At 41.1% G+C, this 22655-nt stretch overlaps 1 protein-coding gene across 10 annotated transcripts in view; it reads left to right on the top strand.

The window, feature by feature from the left end:
• LOC123518908 (lachesin-like) overlaps nt 1–22655 on the top strand; it is a 90429-nt gene that overhangs the window by 53293 nt on the left and 14481 nt on the right. For all 10 annotated transcript variants that reach the window (XM_045279976.1, XM_045279978.1, XM_045279977.1 and 7 more), the window contains one exon: nt 15032–15150. In XM_045279976.1, the coding sequence (XP_045135911.1) occupies nt 15032–15150 (119 nt within the window). The remainder of the gene's footprint in view (nt 1–15031; nt 15151–22655) is intronic.

The raw sequence follows: 22655 nt of genomic DNA on the forward strand, positions 1-22655 counted from the left end.
TGTTTATTATTTCTCTCTCTCTCTCTCTCTCTCTCTCTCTCTCTCTCTCTCTCTCTCTCTCTCTCTCTCTCTCTCTCTCTCTCCTCTCTCATTTCCCGCCAAGAAGTCGATTCTCTCCTCCATCTGGTAGAGTTAATGAAGTTTCTGGGAGTTTATTTTAGGAAGTTTCTCGTCCCCCTTTGGTATTTTTTCTCTCCCGTTTCGCTCTCTCCGTTCTCTTGATTACATTCGTTCTCTTGTGAGTCGATTCCTTGAGGGCTCGGTGTGTGTGTGTGTGTGTGTGTGTGTGTGTGTGTGTGTGTGTGTGTGTGTGTGTGTGTGGACTTGCTAGTAATATGGATCTTTTTGTTTTCGTTTTATATATTCATACTGTTTACCGCTATCGATGTGTGTGTGTGTGTGTGTGTGTGTGTGTGTGTGTGTGTGTGTGTGTGTGTGTGTGTGTGTGTGTGTGTAATAATGATAATAATAATAATAATACTAATAATAATAATAATGATAATAATAATAATAATAATAATACAGTTTATTAGTAATTGCAGTACATACATACTGAAAATGTACATATGTTCATTGAGGGAGACTTAAGATTAGAACCTTAACTTAGCTGTTTATCGCACCATGGAGGGGATAGCACTGTGATGCCTCTATCCAGTGTGTGTGTGTGTGTGTGTGTGTGTGTGTGTGTGTGTGTGTGTGTGTGTGTTAAATTTTGGTACTGAAAAAAAAAATACATCAAGAAAGCCATAACAGTTAGCAATAAGAGATTTAAGACCATACACGATTAGACAAAAGCTAATCAGTAAATCAATAAAAATGTAACCTAAATAGAAAATCAAATAGACAAATAAACAGATGAATAGATAAATAAATGAAACCATCACGTCCGTTTCCTTCTCTTCATCCTCTTAGTCCTCATCCTCTTCCTCCTCTTCCTCCTCCTCCAAACCCACGCCAACCACGGACCATAATGATAATAATTCGAACACATTTCAATTTACCTTTTTTCCTTAACTCTGTACAAAATATCATCACTATTTAAAATGCCGGAGTGAAATATGGCAATAGAGCGTAATAAATAGGAGGTGAACTAAGCGGCGGATCACGGCACTCACCCATATATTTCCCAGGATGATGAGTGGCCGCCGCTGACTGTGTCGGGCTAAATAAAAAATGTTGATCCGCACGGAGGAAGCAAGCCAGGCCGGTCCTTCCCTCGTTCGTCATGGGAGAAAACGGGAACCTGGTTGTCTTCTCTTACGCTGCTCATGTTCTTTTATTATTTTCTTGTTGTTTATTTTGTCTCTCTTTGTTCTTTTTTTGAGTAATTGTTTGATTTTTATTTTTCTCGTTTTTTTCTTTATTATTCGTTCTTTGTTTTCCTTATCTGTTAATTATCGCTCATTTGTCTTTTCTCATTTTGTTTAACCTCTTTTCGTTTTCTTTTGTAATCATTCTTTTTTTTTTTCATCCTAGACTAACATTTTTCTATTCTATTCTTATTCAATCTCTTTATCCACTTACCTACGTTTTTTCCTTGTTCTTTTTGTGTGTGCGTTTATCTTACTTATATATCTTCAGGTAGTTTTGTTTTTAACGTTAAGTTCTTTAAAGTTTGTCTAGTGTTATCCTATATGTTTCATTTTCGGGTAGCATTTGTAACCTAAGTCATGTATATAATTGGACCATTTATTAATGTATTCATGCATCTTATGTATTCCATCAGGTTTGTGGTCAATAAAATACCTATCTATATATCTATCTATCTATCTGTGTATCTATTTTCTTATTATTCGTTCTCGTTTGTATATAATATTCTTTTCTCTATTCAGGCTGACACTGAGAGACAACTAGCTTCTAAATATTTATCTATCTATCTATCTATCAATCTATCTATCTATCTGTGTATCCATTTTCTTACTGTTCTTTCTCGTTTCAATACAGTCTTCCTTTATCTTTATCCAGGCTGACACTGAGAGACAATTAGCTTCTCTTATTCTACTCTTAATCCTTTTTCCATCTACTTATCACCACTCTCTCTTTCTCTTTTTATGTCTATTCTATCATCTTTCTACAAATGGCTTCTTTTATTCTACTCTTATTTCTTTTTTCAACTTACCACTACTCTCTCCTTTCTCTCTTTATATCTATTCTATCTTCTTTCTGTATCTATCTTTTGTATTTACTTTTTCTTGTATCGTTCTTCTTTTTCCCTTCCTTTTATCTGTCTTAAAAGGAAGGTCTCAGACCTATCCGAAGATCGGAAATAATGAGCTCTGAGCTCGTTCCGTAGGGTAACGTCTGGCTGTCTCGTCAGAGACTGCAGCAGATCAAACAGTGAAACACACACACACACACACAAACACACACACACACACACAAGGTTTAGAAAGGGGAAAAATTGAAGGAACGAATGCAAGACGGAAGAAAGAAAGATGCAGTAAGGAAACTTTTATGGCCACCCTGAAATAATCAAATGGTAGGGGGAAGGAAAATAGAAAACTGTAAAGAAGAATTACATAAAACGTACAGAAAATATTTAAAGGGAAGGAAAAGAAATGAGAGTTATTACTGTAAAAAAGAAGAAAAAAACAAGTGTGCAGAAATAAGGGGGGATTGAAATGAAAAGAAAATGATTTAAGAAGGAAGTGAAGAGAAGATAGATAGGCATGGAATGGAAGGAAAGAAAACTATGAGATTAAAATGAAATGTTGCTGGTAATAAAATGAAAATTAGAAAATAACTATAATGAAGAAACTGAAAGGTAATAGATAAATAAACAAATAAAGGATGGAAGGAGAGGAAGGAAGGAAGAAATAGAAGAAGTGAAGTTATGAATGGCAAAAAAGTCGTAATGAAATAATAAAAAATAACACAAAGAACGGAACAGGAATAACGTACGATACATGAAAAGAAAGTCAATTACGTGGGAAAAAGAATACGGAGATGAAGACAAAGAAGGAAAAAAATGGAAGATAAGGGAAAAAATAAAGAAAATGGTCATTCTGTTCCTTGTAAATTTCAAGACGTGGTTGTTTACTTCGGTCAGCTGATTGTATCCTTCGGGCCTCTCTCTCTCTCTCTCTCTCTCTCTCTCTCTCTCTCTCTCTCTCTCTCTCTCTCTCTCTCTCTCTCTCTCTCACACACACCCCTTCTTAAATACTTCTGTCCATTCCTCACTCACTCTCATTGTAAGCATATCTTCTTCCAATGCACACAAAAAAAATCTTCACTTAGGTCTCCCTGTCTTTCCTTGCTGGATAGACCCATTACCAGCATCCTCCTTTTGTATTCCTCGTCTCTCCTGTTGACACGCCAAAACCACCACAGCCTCACATCTCTGGCTTTGTTAATCTCAGGCAGCCTCAGTGGTTTGGCCTTGTCACTGTGTGTATTGGAGGGTTATGGAGATGGAAGCAGACGGACAGAAGTTAGACACAAGATCTGATGTAAAGGGTAACATTGTAAGTGGTGTGAGGAAGCGATGTGAGGGAGGGAAAAGGGTGAGTAAGACTAGGAAAGATGGAACAGAGTAGCAGGAAACAGCGATGCAATGTAGAAATAAAGCTGGTGACAGAGGGAGAAGTGCCATTACTTTTCTCCTGTCATAGTAATATACCGCCACACACACACACACATACACACACACACACACACACACACACACACACACACACACACACACACACACACACACACACACACAGAGACAAACGCACATAAACATACAGATTCCCTCCTCCCCACAGATACACATACACACGAGAATAAACCTCAGGAAACAGAATGCACTAAAATGAAAAAAAAAGATGGAAACTACTAGCATCAAAACAGCAACCTTATGCTCAAAGCAAAAACCATGTACTACACCACACAAACACTAAACACACGCATACCGCCACCAAGTACACACCCACACACCCACACACCCACACACACACACACACACACACACACATAGGAACAGTACACCCCTGAAGGAGACCACCAACCAAACGCAACCAGATTGTCAATAAATAATAACACCATTCATTCGATCCTGCGCAGCTGAAAACAGACGGACATAAATTGCTGTGGGGTTCGTGGAAATAATCGGAACGGGGAAATGCACTCGCACCCGAAATACCGGCTTGTCAGAACCGGCTCCGGATAATGGCGACCTCGACTTTAAGCTTCCAAAACGGGCCGAATAAAAAGACACTAAAGCAGCATCAGTCTCGTCCACCACCGCCATGTTAACCCATCGACAACACGACCCGTAAATAGCCCGCTCGGAAAATTAATAATCGGTCGACTCTGGCTAGAATTTGATGTGAGGGAGAGAGAGAGAGAGAGAGAGAGAGAGAGAGAGAGAGAGAGAGAGAGAGAGAGAGAAAGGGAGTATCATTCAAATCGCTGACTTTTTATTGTTGTCTATTGTTTTTTTATTATTATTATTATTGTTATTATTGTTATTATCGTTGTTGTTGTTGTTGTTGTTATTATTATCATTATTATTATTATTATTATTATTATTATTATTATTATTATTATTATTATTATTATTATTATTATTATTATTATTATTATTATTATTATTATTATTATTATTATTATAAAATATGATTATTATTAATAATAATAATAATAATAATAATAATTATTATTATTATAATATTATTATTATTATTATTATTATTATTATCATCATCATCATTGTTATTGTTTTTTATTATTATTATTATTATTATTATTATTATTATTATTATTATTATTATTATTATTATTATTATTATTATTATTATTATTATTATTATTATTATTATTATTATTATTATTATTATTATTATTATTATTATTATTATTATTATTATTATTATTATTATTATTATTATTATTTATTATTATTATTATTGCTATCAATCTTTCACCCTTACCATCACTACTACTACTACTGCTACTACTACTACTACTACTACTACTACTACTACTACTACTACTACTACTACTACTACTACTACTACTACTACTACTACTGCTGCAACAACACTACTACTACTACTACTACTACTGTTACCACTACTACAACAACAACAACTACTACTACTACTACTACTACTACTACTACTACTGCTACTACTGCTACTGCTACTGCTACTACTACTACTACTACTACTACTACTACTACTACTACTACTACTACTACTTCTACTACTACTACTACTATTGCTACTATACTACTATTATTAATGATTCCTGTGAAGTGGTGATTCACACATCTCACCACCACAGTAACATACCAATGATGAAACACTCACATAGCAACACTTCCATTTCGCCAAGTTTACATCAGTTCACCGCAGTATTGGAAAAAAATATATAGTTGTGCCTTTGTTGATTGATGTTTAAGGTTCTCCTGTTCTGTAAAGACATTCAGGTTTATGGCAAGCTATTGACAAGAACCCTAAGACCAACCACATGTGTGTGTGTGTGTGTGTGTGTGTGTGTGTGTGTGTGTGTGTGTGTGTGTGTGTGTGTGTGTGTGTGCGAGTAGTCATATGCAAGAGGCTTCGCTAAAGACAACGGTACATAAGCAGTTCTAGACAGTTAAATACTTCACTCAGATCGCTAACATGGTATACTCATGTTAGGGAGGAAATCATCACAGTGTGTCAACATGTGCACGTGTGTGGAACGCGTGGCGAAAGGCTACAAATCTTCATGGGAGAAAATAATGTAATATATTTCTCCCCGTCATTTTGTGAAATATGTGATGCACTATTTCACTGGTCATTTATGTTGATAAGATTTATATTTGCAGAATTATAACCTATTAGATTTATTTGATTCATTTCGCCCTAATGGTGACAGGTAAAGCTGGAAATGCAACATGTCTACAGTAATAAATCAGTGTTAAACAAATTCAAAATTCGAAAAATTTGATGAAACAAGGATGACATGACTGTGTCCACAACGTTATCTTCCCAGAGAATATATACATTACCATACCATTAACCCCTTCAGTACCATGACGCGATCTCTTATTCATCCTGGTGACTATTTTGTTGCTTTTGTACACCTTCACAAACTTATATGGGGATTAGAATAGTGAAGACTGTGGTCATTAATCTTCTGACCTCCACACACCCTTTCTAATGTCAATAAAACGGTCTAATGGTACCCAAACCCAAGGAAATGAAGCGTCCAGGTACTGAAGGGATAAAAACAGTGCTTGAAAAAAAATAAGAATAGATAAAGTAGGATTTGACTTTCATGATAATTTCCTTTCTTATAGCCACAATCAGTTCCTGCGTTTGTCGTCGCCTTCCTCTCCATCAGTAAAGCCTTTGTTCCTCGCGTGCTTTGTAAACACCTATTCGTGAGCAACAGAGAGGGACGGGTTTTGTCTCGGATTGGTAGCTCATCACTCCCACGAGAGAGAGAGAGAGAGAGAGAGAGAGAGAGAGAGAGAGAGAGAGAGAGAGAGAGAGAGAGAGAGAGTGTGAATGTGTGAGTGTACAGTTACAAGATTACAACATTCACTACCTTAGGCTATTTTTCTCTTGTGTGTATGTCTGTGTGTGTGTGTGTGTGTGTGTGTGTGTGTGTGTGTGTGTGTGTGTGTGTGTGTGTGTGTGTGTGTGTAATTCACCACAGTCGTCTGCTGGTCACCCAGCCAGTCTTTCCCATTACGGAGCGAGCTCAGAGCTCATAGACCGATCTTCGGGTAGGACTGAGACCACAACACACTCCACACACCGGGAAAGCGAGGCCACAACCCCTCGAGTTACATCCCGTACTTATTTACTGCTAGGTGAACAGGGGCCACACATTAAGAGGCTTGCCCATTTGCCTCGCCGCTTACCGGGACTCGAACTCGGCCCTCTCGATTGTGAGTCGAGCGTGCTAACCACTACACTACGCGGTATGTGTGTGTGTGTGTGTGTGTGTGTGTGTGTGTGTGTGTACGGTTACAAGATTACAACACTCACTACCTTAGGCTGTATTTCCCTTGGTGTGTGTTATTCTTACGTCATCGGGTGTGGCCTGCCTCGGTCCCTCGGCCAGCCCGCGCTCGCCGCCTAATGGTGTTATGACGAGGATGATCGTAAACATTACCCTTCCACGCGGCGCGCCACGGACGTGAAGTGATAGCTACAGGTAAACATGTGAATTGTCAAGGTGTATTTTTGATTTTTCAGGCAGGCGAGTTGTGTATGTTCTATAAAGCCACCGGAGCTTTACTTTTTGTTTCTGTTCTTTGTCAGTGTCGTGATGAAAAGTGCTGACTTAAGAATATCAGAACGTAAAGGGAAGTTGCAGGATGTCAGACACCAGATCTAAACGTGACATTTTCTGTGTTAAAAATATGCCTCCTTATTTACACTCATCATCCCCATCCATAAATTTAGCTTCGTTTATACTTCGATAATTTCAAAGTTTCCGAAGCTTTCCAGTGCCTGATGAAACTTGGGCGGTGGTAGCAATTGATTCAGGTTTACTTTTAGAGATATTTATTTCTTACTGTGAAGTGTAGGTGTACTTACTTTGTTAGAGCTGGTGTTATAAGCTTGTAAAATTCTTGTCTGTCTGTTTGTTTGCGTGTCTGTCTGTCTGTGTATCTGTCTCTGTCTCTCTCTCTCTCTCTCTCTCTGTGCCCATTCACTCAGTCCCGAGCCAGCTGTCACATGTATAACTATTCCCGACAACGAAATAATAATAATTCACAAAATCATTTCACGAATACGAATATTTTATCTACGCATTCGAACACGACCGTCAATACTTGATTTGTGAAGCAATGAACGGCATACGCGCAGACTGATGCATGTACTGGACTCGAGTGTACAACGTGAATACTGGGTGACGAATATCCTATGTATGTTTGCTTCGTAGGTTATTTCTCTGCATGGTTAGCTTAGGTATGTTCAATATTCTTTCCTTTTACTTTATATCACATTTTTTTTTTTGGGAGAGTTGTTGCATTTCCTTTACTTCTCATTTTAATCCCTTCAGAACGGGCATGCATTTCTACCTTGTGTTTTGAGTACGACTAGACGATTTTATCTAGATTAAGAAGGGTCTATGGAAGTCAGAAAATTAATGGTCAGAATCTTCACCATTTTAATCCCCGCATGAGTTTCTGAAGCTGTATAAAAAGCACCAAATAGTAACTAGAATGAAAATTAAAACGTGTCACGGTACTGAAGAGGTTAAGGTTATCGAAATGTTACGATTTTATTTTTTTCATGAGTTAGTAATCAAAACACACTTTAATTAACGTCAGGGAAGTTTATTCAATATTATTGTCTCCTTGTTTCTTATTTTTTTTTCTCTTTGTGTTTTATCTTTTAATATCAAGGTATTTATTTTTTTATCATTTGACCTTTCATTTATTTTTCTCCTTCATTGAGTTCGGAAAATACAGGTCTTGTTTTTTTTACCAATATTTTCAAAGGTTCTCTCCCACAGCAGTGAGATTAAGCAGCATATCGTCTTCCCTTTCATTAAATATACGCAACAGAATTGGTCAGTAGGACGGAGATTGTACTGCATATTGGTATTTGTACAAACTAACTACGCGATGTGATCCTTGCAGTGTGTGGGTGTGTGTGTGTGTGTGTGTGTGTGTGTGTGTGTGTGTGTGTGTGTGTGAGAGAGAGAGAGAGAGAGAGAGAGAGAGAGAGAGAGAGAGAGAGAGAGAGAGAGAGAAACTGACAAAGCTACACAACGTGGATGATAGACAGATTAAATACAAAAAGGTGTTATTTTTGTTATCATCGTTGTTATTATTAGCATTACACACACACACACACACACACACACACACACACACACACACACACACACACACACACACACGAGAAAGAATGATCAGTTGAGAGAGAGAGAGAGAGAGAGAGAGAGAGAGAGAGAGAGAGAGAGAGAGAGAGAGAGAGAGAGAGAGAGAGAGAGAGAGAGACCCACAAGGCAGAGTTGAAGTGCAATGGCCTAGACGGAACAGAATTACCACTTCCCGTGAGAGAGAGAGAGAGAGAGAGAGAGAGAGAGAGAGAGAGAGAGAGAAGCTACGAACTTAGTCCATCCATATCATTCCTTTGAAATAAAAAGTAAAAAAAAAAAGATTCTATACTGTACATTTTGCAAACTTTTCCCCTTATGATTCAGTGAACAAAAAACTGAAAATTGAAATGTATAAGTGTAATATATGATGAATAAACTAAAAATAAAAGAAGGTAAGTGAAAATATTTGAGTTTTGAATAGAAAAAAAATACATAGTAGTAGTAGTAGTAGTAGTAGTAGTAGTAGTAGTAATGTTAATGGCAGTAGTAGTAGTAGTAGTAGTAGTAGTAGTAGTAGTAGTAGTAGTAGTAGTAGTAGTAGTAGTAGTAGTAGTAGTAGTAGTAGTAGTAGTAGTAGTAGTAGTAGTAGTAATAGCAGTATAGTAGTAGCTGTTGGTGTAGCGGTAGAGATGATGACTTTAGCATTTTGGGATGATGATGTTGATGAGGATGATAATGATGATGATGATGAACAGAAGCAGAAGAAAGAGGAGGAAGAGAAGGAAGTGGAGAAGGAAATAGAAAAAAAAGAGAGGACTAATGCTATCGTGAAGTGCTAAATTAAATGGTAGCGATGGAAGTAAAATATTGGTAGTGATAATGGTAGTTGTGGTGGTGGTGGTGGTGGTGGTGAAGGAGTGAGAGTAATGGTGCTGGTGGTGGTTGTGGTGGTGGTAGTGTTTGTGAAGGAGTGAGCGTAGTGGAGATGATATGGTTAGATGAGACAAGAGAGAGAGAGAGAGAGAGAGAGAGAGAGAGAGAGAGAATCGGCGTCGTCGCGGGAAATGTGAGAGTAACACTGAGGGCGTGAAAATTTTACACGGCGAGAGCTAACTTTTGCTCTTAATTCTCTCTCTCTCTCTCTCTCTGAATGTGTGTGTGTGTGTGTGTGTGTGTGTGTGTGTGTGTGTGTGTGTGTGTGTGTGTGTGTGTGTGTGTGTGTGTGTGTGTGTGTGTGTGTGTGTGTGTGTGTGTGTGTGTGTGTGAGAGAGAGAGAGAGAGAGAGAGAGAGAGTGTGTCGGGCAGTTTACCAGATTTATTCATTGCCAGTAAGAGAAACCACTAATAAAACTATTTACCCACCCACTCTACTCTCTCTCTCTCTCTCTCTCTCTCTACCCCCCAACCAGCAGGCGGCGTCGGGTCCACACAGACTGACGCCGTGTTTATGCTCGAGACAACTTTAATGATGGGGTTGTTGGGGAATCAGTCGGACTATCACCTTTACCACCTCGAGCATAAACCCCAGCTGACGCCTCTCCCCTTTCCCCCATTCCCACCAACCCCCTCCTAGCTCTCCATCTCTCTCTCTCTCTCTCTCTCTCTTCTTCTCTGTCTCTCTCTGTGTCTTTATCTTAGTTCTTGTAGTTTCCTTTTTTTCTTCTTTTTGATGTTTCCTCTATTTTTATCTGTTTATTTTTGTGTTTTTGTGTTTTTTTTTCGTATTTTTTGTTCACGTCTTCATTTCTTCATTTGTTTTGTGTCTTCTTTCATCTTTTTTTTCTCTCTCTCTCTCTCTCTCTCTCTCTCTCTCTCTCTCTCTCTCTCTCTCTCTCTCTCTCTCTCTCTCTCTCTGTATTCATCAATCTCTTATTCCTTCTACTTTCTTCTTCACTATCATTATGTCTTTTCTTTTTCTATCTTATTTATGCTGTCTATTTGTCTTATCTTTCTCTCTCTCTCTCTCTCTCTCTCTCTCTCTCTCTCTCTCTCTCTCTCTCTCTCTCTCTCTCTGTCTCTGTCTCTGTCTCTCCATCTTTATGTCTATATCTGCTTCCTTTCCCTCTCTCTTCTCATCAATTATCTCACTCATCTTTTGCCCTTCTTTCCTCCTCCCATCAGTTCTCTCTCTCTCTCTCTCTCTCTCTCTCTCTCTCTCTCTCTCTCTCTCTCTCTCTCTCTCTCTCTCTCTCTCTTTCATTTTTCATTTTGTATTTTTTTCCCTAGTTATCCATCTTACATTTTTCATTCTTTTCTACTTCCTATTCTTTCTTCCTTCACTCTTCTATTTATATACTCTATTTTCCTTCTGTTGTTCTCATTTTGCTCTCTCATAAAGGAGGACGCGAGAGACGGACGTTAGCACAGGAAGAATTAAATTTTAAATATTATTGGGGACTGCGTGACGCCTAGAGGGACGCCAGGACACCACTGCTATTATCGTTATTACCTCTACTGATGCCGCTGCTCGTGTTGTTGTTGTTGTGGTTGTTGTTGCTGTTGTTGCTGCTGTTGTTGTTATTGCTTTGTTGATATATGTAGTGATTGGTTTTGTTATTGTTGCTAGTGCTGTTACTTCAACTATTATTATTATCACTTCTACTACTACTACTACTACTACTACTGCTACTGCTACTGCTACTGCTACTGCTACTGCTACTGCTATTGCTACTGCTGCTACTACTACTACTACTACTACTGTTACTATTACTACTACTACTATAGCTGCTACTACTACTTCAACTATTAATACTTTTACTACTACTATTGCTACTACTACTACTACTACTACTGCTACTACTACTACTACTACCACTATTACTACTACTACTGCTACTGCTATTGCTACTGCTACTGTTCCTATTACTACTACTACTACTACTACTACTACTGCTGCTGCTGCTGCTACTACTACTACTACTACTGCTACTATTACTACTACTACTACTACTACTACTTCTACTTATCGAAAATCAACACTGCCACCACCATTATTGTTATTGTCATTACCATCACCAAAATTACCACAAACAACACACCACCACCCCATAACCACTAGCACTGTTGAAGCTGCAGGACCACCACCACCACCACCACCACCACCACCACCACCATCATCACCGCTAAAAACACAGTCAGCAAGAGCAACAACAAGAATAGCAACAGAAAGATCGCTGATGGTACACGCAACTTTGTCATAATCACCTCCACCACCACCACCACCACCACCACTGCCACTACCGCCACCACAACACAACCACTGTCGCAATAGCAACAGGGACACACACACACACACACACACACACACACACACACACACACACACACACACACACACACACACACACACACACACACACACACACACACTAAAATAAAAAAAGGCGTGTTTCCCTTCTTAGCATCCAACTCTGCACAACTACAACTATTTTAACAGTCAGTGCCCGCAGTCGCCGCTGACGCCACTACCACCACCACAACCAGAGAGAGAGAGAGAGAGAGAGAGAGAGAGAGAGAGAGAGAGCAATAATCCAACACACACACACACACACACACACACACACACACACACACACACACACACACACACAGACGCAGTTTTCTTCCATTTTAGAGTTTATGAAAAGGAAAAAAAATACATACACCTCTTAAAAACTTCCTTTTCCTCCTTTTATTAATTTCTCTACCACCACCATTACCACCACCACCACCACGTCCTTCTCTCTCCACCACCACCACCACCACCAAAACCTACCTTCTTCCTTCCTTCCTTGCCGCAGCTGCCCACATTCCTCCTCGGCCTCACCCCCTCAGCAGCTCGCGCCAGATTAACACTAAAGGTTGGCAAGGTGTGCAATCACGAGAGGTCGCCGAAGAAAGCCCCATTAACGCCTCCAGTCTTTGAGGGGCGAGAGCGAGGACGAGACCAACTTTTCCCCGCCTCTGTATCGCCGGGAAGTGTTGAAGTGTTTCCGAACTCGCCCGCTGGAAGTTCGATGTGGCGCGGAGAGGGGGAAGTGTGGGAGTGTTTGTAGTGGTAATGCGGGACATGATCTTGACCTACGCCTTCTTTCCTTCCTCATCCTTCCCTTGCCATCCCTTCCATTCCTTCGTTTCTCTTGAGTTTTTCGTCATTTTCCGATATTTACCAGAGAGAGAGAGAGAGAGAGAGAGAGGTTAATAATTGCAGAACTTATGTATAGAACAGAACAATGATCGGATTGTTATTCGTATACAGATTAATTCATCCATACAGACAATGATATTCAGTGTAGGTACTTCTTGGAACTCCGCCAGACACACACACACACACACACACACACACACACACACTCTCTCTCTCTCTCTCTCTCTCTCTCTCTCTCTCTCTCTCTCTCTCTCTCTCTCTCTCTCTCTCTCTCTCTCTCTCTCTCTCTCTCTCTCTCTCTCTCTCTCTCTCTCTCTCTCTCTCTCTCTCTCTCTCTCTCTCTCCGGCTTCCACAAAGCAATGAAAAAAACATTTGTAGAATGAGAGAGAGAGAGAGAGAGAGAGAGAGAGAGAGAGAGAGAGAGAGAGAGATGGTTTATTTAGCTTTCGGTCAGTTTCGATGGATATCCGTGTTGTTTCTATAGGATCTTATCAATTGTTTCCTTACGCTTGTGTGTGTGTGTGTGTGTGTGTGTGTGTGTGTGTGTGTGTGTGTGTGTGTATAGGTTACAGTTACTCAATTATTTAAGCATTTTGTACTCTCTCTCTCTCTCTCTCTCTCTCTCTCTCTCTCTCTCTCTCTCTCTCTCTCTCTCTCTCTCTCTCACTATTGCAGTCCACCCATCAATCACACTCCCAGAGGTACACTTCCCTTTCCAATACTCTCCCTAGCACTTACTCCCTCTCGTTCTCTCTCTCCCTCTCTCCCTCCCTCTAAAGCTGGACTCTTGCCAGATCTTAAGCGGCTCCCAGTGTGAGTGATCCGGACCTTCAATGTACTTCACACGTGTCACTTGATTGCTGTGTTGATGTTTCGTCTGCCTTTCTTTTCCTGGCGGATTCTAAACTTTAATTGCCTTTTTTTCTGTTTTGAGAGATGTGCGTAAGTGGATTAGATGTGTGAGTGAATGTGAGGGAGGGAACCGGGGAGACAAGGAGCTGCTGACGCTATAACACGACTCTGAGGAATAACAATAGTCTTTTGATGACGGGAATAACCTTGAACCCCATCCTCTGTCGGTCAGTCTCCGGGCCAGCTGGGACGAAACAAGGAGCCGTGTTTTGTTGAGTGTCAAGACATTTGCCCCTGTATTTTGTTAACTCTCATGTCCTTTAGGGAACTGGCGACACAGTGGGCCTTTTTGTTTTCCATATTTTGTTGCCCTTGGCCAGCTGTCCCTCCTGCATTAAATAAAAAGGAGTGGGTTAGTGTGTATATAAGATGAAGCAGGACTGAAAATGGAAATGTTAACCGCTTCAATACTGAGACACATTTTTACCTTGAGATTTGTGTACGATTGGACCATCTTATTGACATTAGGAAGGGTCTATAGAGGTCACAAGATTAATGGTCACAGTCTTCACTATTTCAATCCCCCCACATGAGTTTCTGAAGCTGTATACAATCACCCGACAGTAAGCAGAATGAATATGAAAAATACATCATGGTACTGAAGGAGTTAAAAAGAATAAAGGTCTTTTTCAGTTTGGTGTGTGTCTTGCTGTTGTTAATGGTAAACCGAATCAAAACTGAGACACATTTTTACCTTGAGAATTGTGAACTATTAGACCATTTTATTGACATTAGGAAGAGTCTATAGAGGTCAGAAGATTAATTAATGGCCAAAGTCTTCACTATTTTAATCTCCCCGCATGAGTTTCTGAAGCTTGATAAAATTTGGAGTTTTTTCTTATTTTCAATATTTATTTGTGTTAAAGTGTTACATAAAATGACTTTTTCGTTATTTCTCTCTCTCTCTCTCTCTCTCTCTCTCTCTCTCTCTCTCTCTCTCTCTCTCTCTCTCTCTCTCTTCTCTCTCCGTTACTCTTTCTTTCACCCAATGACTCTCTCTCTCTCTCTCTCTCTCTCTCTCTCTCTCTCTCTCTCTCTCTCTCTCTCTCTCTCTCTCTCTCTCTCTCTCTCTCTCTCTCTCTCTCTCTCTCTCTCTCTCACCCCTCGGTCACTTTCCTTCAATCAATGTCTTACTCCCTTTCACCTTATTTCTTGGTTTCTTGGCCCTCACCTAAAGTCACGCCACCGGATGCGCTCCTTCACCTCCGTCCCTTCCTCCTCCTCCGCAGTGGTGAGCGAGGACAAAGACGAGCTGCCGCGCTTCATTGAGGACGTGCCTAATATCACAGTGACGGTGGGACGTGATGCTCTCCTGCCCTGTACCGTGGAGCAACTCAAGGGATACAAGGTGAGTGAGCTTATCCTTGTTTTGTTTAGGGGTTTGGTAATGGGTAGTTAGTTTCATCTTTTTCAATATTTCAATGTTATGGTTCTTGGTTGGAGGCTTTGGCATTTCAGGGTAAGCAGCTGGTTTTGTTACTTTTAGTTCTTCAAGGCTCGAAATCTACTATGCGAGAATTTTAAGATTAAGTGCTGATCCTTTATTTGTAGGCCTTTCAAGATTTTGCTGGATTTCTCAAGGAGTTCATGGTAAGCAGCTGATTCCTCCCCTTCAGCCATTCAAGGTTCAGAGTCTGTTATCCAAATGCCGCAAGGTTTGATGCTGGTCTTCTTTTGTTGGCTTCAGATGCTTTCTGGATTATGAACGACACTGACGCGTTAATGTATACAAATAATCCTACACGCTTTTAGCGAGCAAAAATGAACCTATAGAGACTAAAGTGTTTAAGCTAACCAATTGTTTTTCTTATTGACAATGTTGGCTCTTGATTTTTATAATCTGGACTTGTGTTAGACAAATTTCTAATAGCTTAAGGAGAGCCTTAGCATCTGAAGGATTAGTAGCCTCAAGGTAGAGAGTTGATTACTCCTCTTCCGGCTACTCTAAATCTCTTATGTCGCTTCAGGATTCCAGTGTAGGCAGTCTATTTCTTCTCTTGAGACGTTCAATGTGTTGGCTTTATCTTCTTGTTTAAGAACGTTTGGATAGAACAGTGCTTCCTCTCATCTTCAGTGTACAGTGTTGCTCTTCTTAATCTCTCTCATCCCATCCTGCACCATTATGACCTTACTGTTGCGACACCATAACGGGTTTAATTTCCTCCTTTGAATCTGAAGTGAAGGCAAATGCTACTCGCGGCAGAGAGCAGCAGGAGTGCTTAATTAAAAAGGGCGTGTCTGTTGCCTTGCGCTGAGGTGTTGCTGATCTCCGCCTCCCTCAGTGTCGGAAGCAAGAGCAGCATTAAAAGTGGCTCTTTATCACAGGATGAGTTTTTGTATCTTAACACATTTGGCGATGAATGTTACTAACAATTCGTGTTCAAGCACAGCAGCAAAAATATTCTCACTCGGTAAAGTTAATGGACTGTTTGTGGCGAGCATTTTTTAGAAATTATTTCCTGACATAAATCACATTATCTAAACTCACACGCACGCCAAAAAAGAATCCTGCTTCCTGACGTATTCCAATTAACCAAAACATTGGGGTAAATTTGGAAGAAATAACTAAACAGTAAAATCCTGTCAGACTCAAATGTCGAGGCAAACGAAAAATTTAAACGGAATATAGATCCTTTCAATCATGGGCGGCGCAGCCCATCACCGCGGAATGAGCCGCTGTTTGCCTTCCACCCCGCCGCCTAAAGGTTTCTCCGCACGGCAAACGCTGCCTCTATTTTTCAGCCTCGGTGAGTCGCGATGGTCGCTTTGTGCCGCTAAATGAGAGGCAGAAGCACTAAAACACTGACAAAGGCACAGCAAAATTGGACATGAGGACATGGCGCGCGGGGACATGGACCAGATTCCGTGTGGGGCTGCGGGATGAGCCAGCCAGGTGACGCGGCCCCGCATTGTGTGGCTAGGCTCGGTAGACTCAGAGAAATCAACAGGTTTTGCTGCAGCTATCATTATTATTACGATCGCCATCATCGCCGTGAATGAATGTGTTCCTCTTAATCTCCGTGAATAAATGCGTAAGCCAAATAATTACTACTGGCATCATGAAAGCAATTACTCCGCTCATTGTGTTGTCACCACGCCACTCTGCCCCCACTGTGCTGTGTGTGTTTCACTGTTTGATCTGCTGCAGTCTGTGACGAGACAGCCAGACGTTACCCTACGGAACGAGCTCAGAGCTCATTATTTCCGATCTTCGGATAGACCTGAGACCAGGCACACACCACACACCGGGACAACAAGGTCACAACTCCTCGATTTACATCCCGTACCTACTCACTGCTAGGTGAACAGGGGCTACACGTGAAAGGAGACACACCCAAATATCTCCACCCGGCCGGGGAATCGAACCCCGGTCCTCTGGCTTGTGAAGCCAGTGTGTGTGTGTGTGTGTGTGTGTGTGTGTGTGTGTGTGTGTGTGTGTGTGTGTGTGTGTGTGTAATTCACCTCGGTCGTCTGCTGGTCACCCAGCCAGTCTTCCCCATTGCGGAGCGAGATCAGAGCTCATAGACCGATCTTCGGGTAGGACTGAGACCACAACACACTCAACACACCGGGAAAGCGAGGCCACAACCCCTCGAGTTACATCCCGTGTACCTATTTACTGCTAGGCAGCTAGGTGAACAGGGGCCACACATTAAGAGGCTTGCCCATTTGCCTCGCCGCGTCGGGACTCGAACCCGGGCCTCTCGATTGTGAGTCGAGTGTGCTAACCACTACACTACGCGGTGTGTGTGTGTGTGTGTGTGTGTGTGTGTGTGTGTGTGTGTGTGTGTGTGTCTGTGCGCTTTATTGCCGCCAGTGTGCCGTGTGTTGCTGTTGTCTGTGGAGAGGTCTGTTAGATTAGGATAGGTTAGACTCTGCTCCTGTTCTTGTTTATACAACTACTACTACTACTACTACTACTACTACTACTACTACTACTAGTACTAGTACTAGTACTACTACTACTACTACTACTACTACTACTACTACTACTACTACTACTACTACTACTACTACTACTACTACTACTACTACTACTACTACTACTACTACTACTCTAACCTGTGCAAACAAAGCGATAGAGAAAATCAATCCAGCAAACGAAAACTATCCCCACCAGTACTACCACCACCATCCCTACTCTAGCACCACCACCACCACCGCCGCCGCTGCTACCGCCTCCTCCGCCGCCGCCACAATATCTTCTCCAAGGCCCCACGGGAAGGCTTGGCCAGCTTCCAGACGTGTTATGGATAATTTTATGAGTGTGTCTGAATCTGTGTTCCTGCTTTGCCGCCGCCAACCTTCTCCCTCTTGGTGGTGGTGGTGGTGGTGGTGGTGGTGGTGGTGGTGACGGTGGTGGTGGTGGTGTTGGTGGTTATGGGCGGGGCAGCGAGGGCGTGTGTTTGGGTGGATCTCTCTCTCTCTCTCTCTCTCTCTCTCTCTCTCTCTCTCTCTCTCTCTCTCTCTCTCTCTCTCTCTCTCTCTCTCTCTCTCTCTCTTTCTCTCTCTCTCTCTCTTCTCTTTCTCTCTTCTCTCTCTCTCTCTCTCTCTCTCTCTCTCTCTCTCTCTCTCTCTCTCTCTCTCTCTCTCTCTCTCTCTCTCTCTCTCTCTCTCTCTCTCTCTCTCTCTCTCTCTCTCTCTCTCTCTCTCTCTCTCTCTCTCTCTCTCTCTCTCTCTCTCTCTCTCTCTCTCTCTCTCTCTCTCTCTCTCTCTCTCTCTCTCTCTCTCTCTCTCTCTCTCTCTCTCTCTCTCTCTCTCTCTCTCTCTCTCTCTCTCTCTAAGTCTTTCCATTCTTTACTTCTCCTCCTCTTTTCTTTCTGTCTTCCCTCCTTCCCTCCTCCTCACTCTTCTCTCCCTTTCGTCGTCCTTCCTCTCCTCCCCGCAAATGTTTCTTTCTTCTATTCTTCTTTCTTCCTTTACTTTAAACCATTTTTATTTTTGTTCAGTCTCTTTTTGTACCACCGTTCCTTCACACACGCACATAAGCAAGCACTCATACGGACACGCGCATAGAGACACGATTGAATGAATGCACTTAACGGAAGAGAGTCACACGTTTTGCACGCTTATGAACCACAGAACGGCTGATGTAAGTACGCAGAAGACGAAGACGAGTTACATTCATAGACCATCTGCGAACACTCTATAGTATAAGATTTTTAAATATGGAGAAAAACCAATGGGTTATCATTAGCTCGTTCAGTACTGTGACGCATTTCTACCTTGAGTTTTGGGTGTGACAGACCATTTTATTGACACTAGGGAAGGGTCTATGGAAGTCAGAAGATTAATGGCCACGATCTTTACTATTTTAATCCTCCACATGAGTTTCTGAAGCTGTATAAAATCACCAAATAGTATCAGAATGAATATGGAAACGTGTCATGGTACTGAAGAGGGTTAAGTTGTTGTTAAAAACACAACCTTGGCACTTTGAAATATGTGTGTCGTTACTTGGTTAATAATTATTTAGACGTGGGAAGAAAATTAATGAAAGACGAAGGAATGAAAAAGAAGTGGAAGGCAAGGAAGGTTGGAAGGAGTTGAGGATATGGACACAAAAAACAGCATTGATGGAAAAGAATAAGGTGATTGAGGTTTGCGGAGAACAGAGAACCTTTACATAAGCGAAGAAAAGCTGTAGATAAAAGGAAAGGAAAAAAATATTGAGAAAAATGGAACGTGCAGTGATGTGAGAATTAAATGAATGGATATAGAATGTAAAGGAATAGCTGAAGTGGGCATGTGGGGGAGCAGAGAATCGTTACATAAGCGAGGAGAATCTGATCTGTAAGCAAAGAAAAAGATAAAGAAAAGTGAAAGAAGTATTGTTAGCCATGAGAAGTGGCAGGTGAGAATGGCCTTTCCCAACTTTCATCTGTGACTTTTAACTTTTACCTGCTGTTTGTATATTCAATTGATCCTCGCAGAGTTTTTTTCGTTCTTCTTTCTTTTTTTTCTTTTATCTCGTGTCGCGTGTTCGCACTCTGCATCATTATTTTTATTTCTGCCTTTTTCTCACACACTTCATCTTCTCATCTTACTTTTTAGTAGGTTTTAGTAGACGCTATTGGCGCTTTCAAGAATTCTTTAATGATCTTAGTGATAGTTTACCAAGGACTGTGTGAAAATGACCATTGAAATCATGGCTAATGATTTCTTTATTGGCTGTAGTGGACGTTATTGGTGCTTTCAAGGGTGCTTTCATGATTCTAGTGACAGTTTACCAATAAATGTATACTATTATTGTAAAAGCCACTCTTGAGAACATTGTTAAACATCTCAGTGACCTTTATATACAGTTGCGATAAGTTGTTATTATGGTAGAATGAAGAGAGTGTCACCCGTTGTGGTGACGCGGGGGTTTGGGTTTGGCCCACAGCTATTTTTTTTTAAAGCTTGGCATTTAAGGTCCATTACAATCAACCGGCGAAACTTTCCTTGTCGTGACAGTAGCTTCCAATCAGAGCATTTTCTCGCAAGAAATGTTGCCTTGACGCAAGTTCCGGATGGATGGTGACTTTTTCAGTATGGCAGTATGTTTGGGCTGAGATGAGATTTGGGCACAGACGCAGACAGGGATGGTTCAGCAGAGGGTTTGAAGTTGGTGTTCAGTTTTCGCATCTTCCTCCGTTGTGTTTTCCATCTGTCTTCCCCAGCTGGAGATTCATCCGTGGGCTGGGGTTGGTTGGTGTCACTCGTGCTCGCCACTGAGGGCTGCTTGTGACTATGGTGTCACGAGTCTTCTTCATGACCATCTACGTCCATGGCTTCTTCCTCATCGTCTTCCTCATCTTTTTGGTCGTTGTCCACGTTGGCGATCATTGCTTTCTCCTTTTCCCTTTCATGGCAGGGGTGATCAGCATCTCGCATCACCCACACTGTGCGCTACTCCGGGCTGCTATCGTCCCGGTGGCATCGTTTTAGAGGCGTGGAGCGGCGAATACTTTCATAGGTATTTAAATGCTGGGAAAGCCGTGGTGCTGTAAAAGTAGAAGAGTTAGCAAATGCAGACGACGGTGGTCGGTACCCACGATAGCCTTGGCGGCGCAAATGAAAGAGGTTATTTTTGCTTGCATGTCCTTCACTCATACCTTGGGCGATGTTCGTGGGCTTCCCCTCGGTGGACCAGTGATTGGTCTGTTCCACGCCACATCCCGGGCCTCAGGTTCTTCATCTTCTCGCACGTTGAAAAAGGACTTTGTCTCCTTTCCTGGGAGGGTCTTTCTTCAGGGACCGGATGAGCCTTGTGACATGAACGAAAACGTCCGTTCCCGTGACGTTGTTTCATATATGTGATGAAAGCAAGTGAAAACAGAGAGAAAGAGCATATCGAACGAAAAAAGGAAATATAAAATCAACAAAATCGTAAAAAAAAGCATGCATATTATAGCAGAATCCCTGGAAAGTAACACCTCTCAGTAAAAAAAAATGAAGGGGGGCCAACCCGTACAAAAGAAAAAAAAAAAAAACATTAGACAAATAAAAAATAAAATAAAGTGAAGATGAATAAAGTAAGATAAAGAAGATAAAGAAAGTAAGAAGTTAATAGATGATAATACATGTACAATGCCTTACGAAGAAAAAAGTCTATAGAAATAAAAAAAAAACGGAAAAAAAGATGAGTGAGAGAAAATAAATAAGTTAAATCATACAAGAATTAATAGATATAGTGAAGTGTTGTGTTGAGTTTTTTTTTTCATACCATGTGGGTTTTTCACGGAAATTTATAGGCTAAAGGGGAAACTTTTTGTGGTACCTCGTATCTCAAAGCCCACCCGCTAGGAAACCGTTGCCCCGAGTGAGGAAGCCCAACCTACACTCGGACCGTGGACAGGATTTGAACCCTTGCGCTTGGAGACCCCTCGGACCCCAAAGCACGCATGGTGATACAAAACGGCCCCAAACACGTGTCTGGGAGAAGAGGCGCGGTAAGATATTCCCAACCTCGACCAAAACTTCCAGGAAAGCTCTGTGATATCTCTGCTGTGTGTTGTGTTTCTGATTTTGTCTTAATGATTACCTCTACTTGTCCTGACGCGCAGATTAGAGTGTCATCATTATCATCATCAGTAGTAGTGCTAAACAGTAGTAGTAGTAGTAGTAGTAGTAGTAGTAGTAGTAGTAGTAGTAGTAGTAGTAGTAGTAGTAGTAGTAGTAGTAGTAGTAGTAGTAGCAATAGTAGTAGCAGTGGTGGTAGTAACAGTAATAGTACGAGTATTAGCAGCAGTAGTAGTAATAGTAGAAATAGTAGTAGTAGCAGCAGCAGTATTAGTAGAAGTAGTAATAGTAATAGTAGTAGTAGTAGTAGTAGTGGTAGTGGTGGTAGCAGCAGCAGCAGTAGCAGCAGTAGCAGCAGCAGCAGTAGCAGTGGCAGCAGCAGTGGTGGTGGTAGTAGTAGTGGTAGTAGTAGTAGCAGCAGCAGTAGTAGCAGTAGTAGTAGTAGTAGTAGTAGTAGTAGTAGTAGTAGTAGTAGTAGTAGTAGTAGTAGCGGTAATAGTAGCAACAGCAGTAGTAGTCCTCTTCACATGTGCTCTCTGAACTATAAACTATTGGATGTATGATTTATATTTAACATTTCACTACACTTCATTCTTGATTAAAAAAAAAAAACCCTGTTATATAAGTTTCCAATTGACCCGAGTATTTCCACTGCACATAATGCATATTTGAATTAGAATCTAGACGATTATTTTCCATTTTCTATCATCACTTACAAGAGTTAACCAGTATTCTCAATCATCCATATCTTTCTCTGGTAAACTCTGGAACTTCCTACCTTCTGTATTTTCATCTCCCTTTGACTTGAATTCTTTTTAAGAGGGAGGTTTCGAGACATTTGTCCCTGTC

Source organism: Portunus trituberculatus, chromosome 44, assembly GCF_017591435.1.
Source record: "Portunus trituberculatus isolate SZX2019 chromosome 44, ASM1759143v1, whole genome shotgun sequence".
Taxonomy (NCBI): Eukaryota; Metazoa; Arthropoda; class Malacostraca; order Decapoda; family Portunidae; genus Portunus; species Portunus trituberculatus.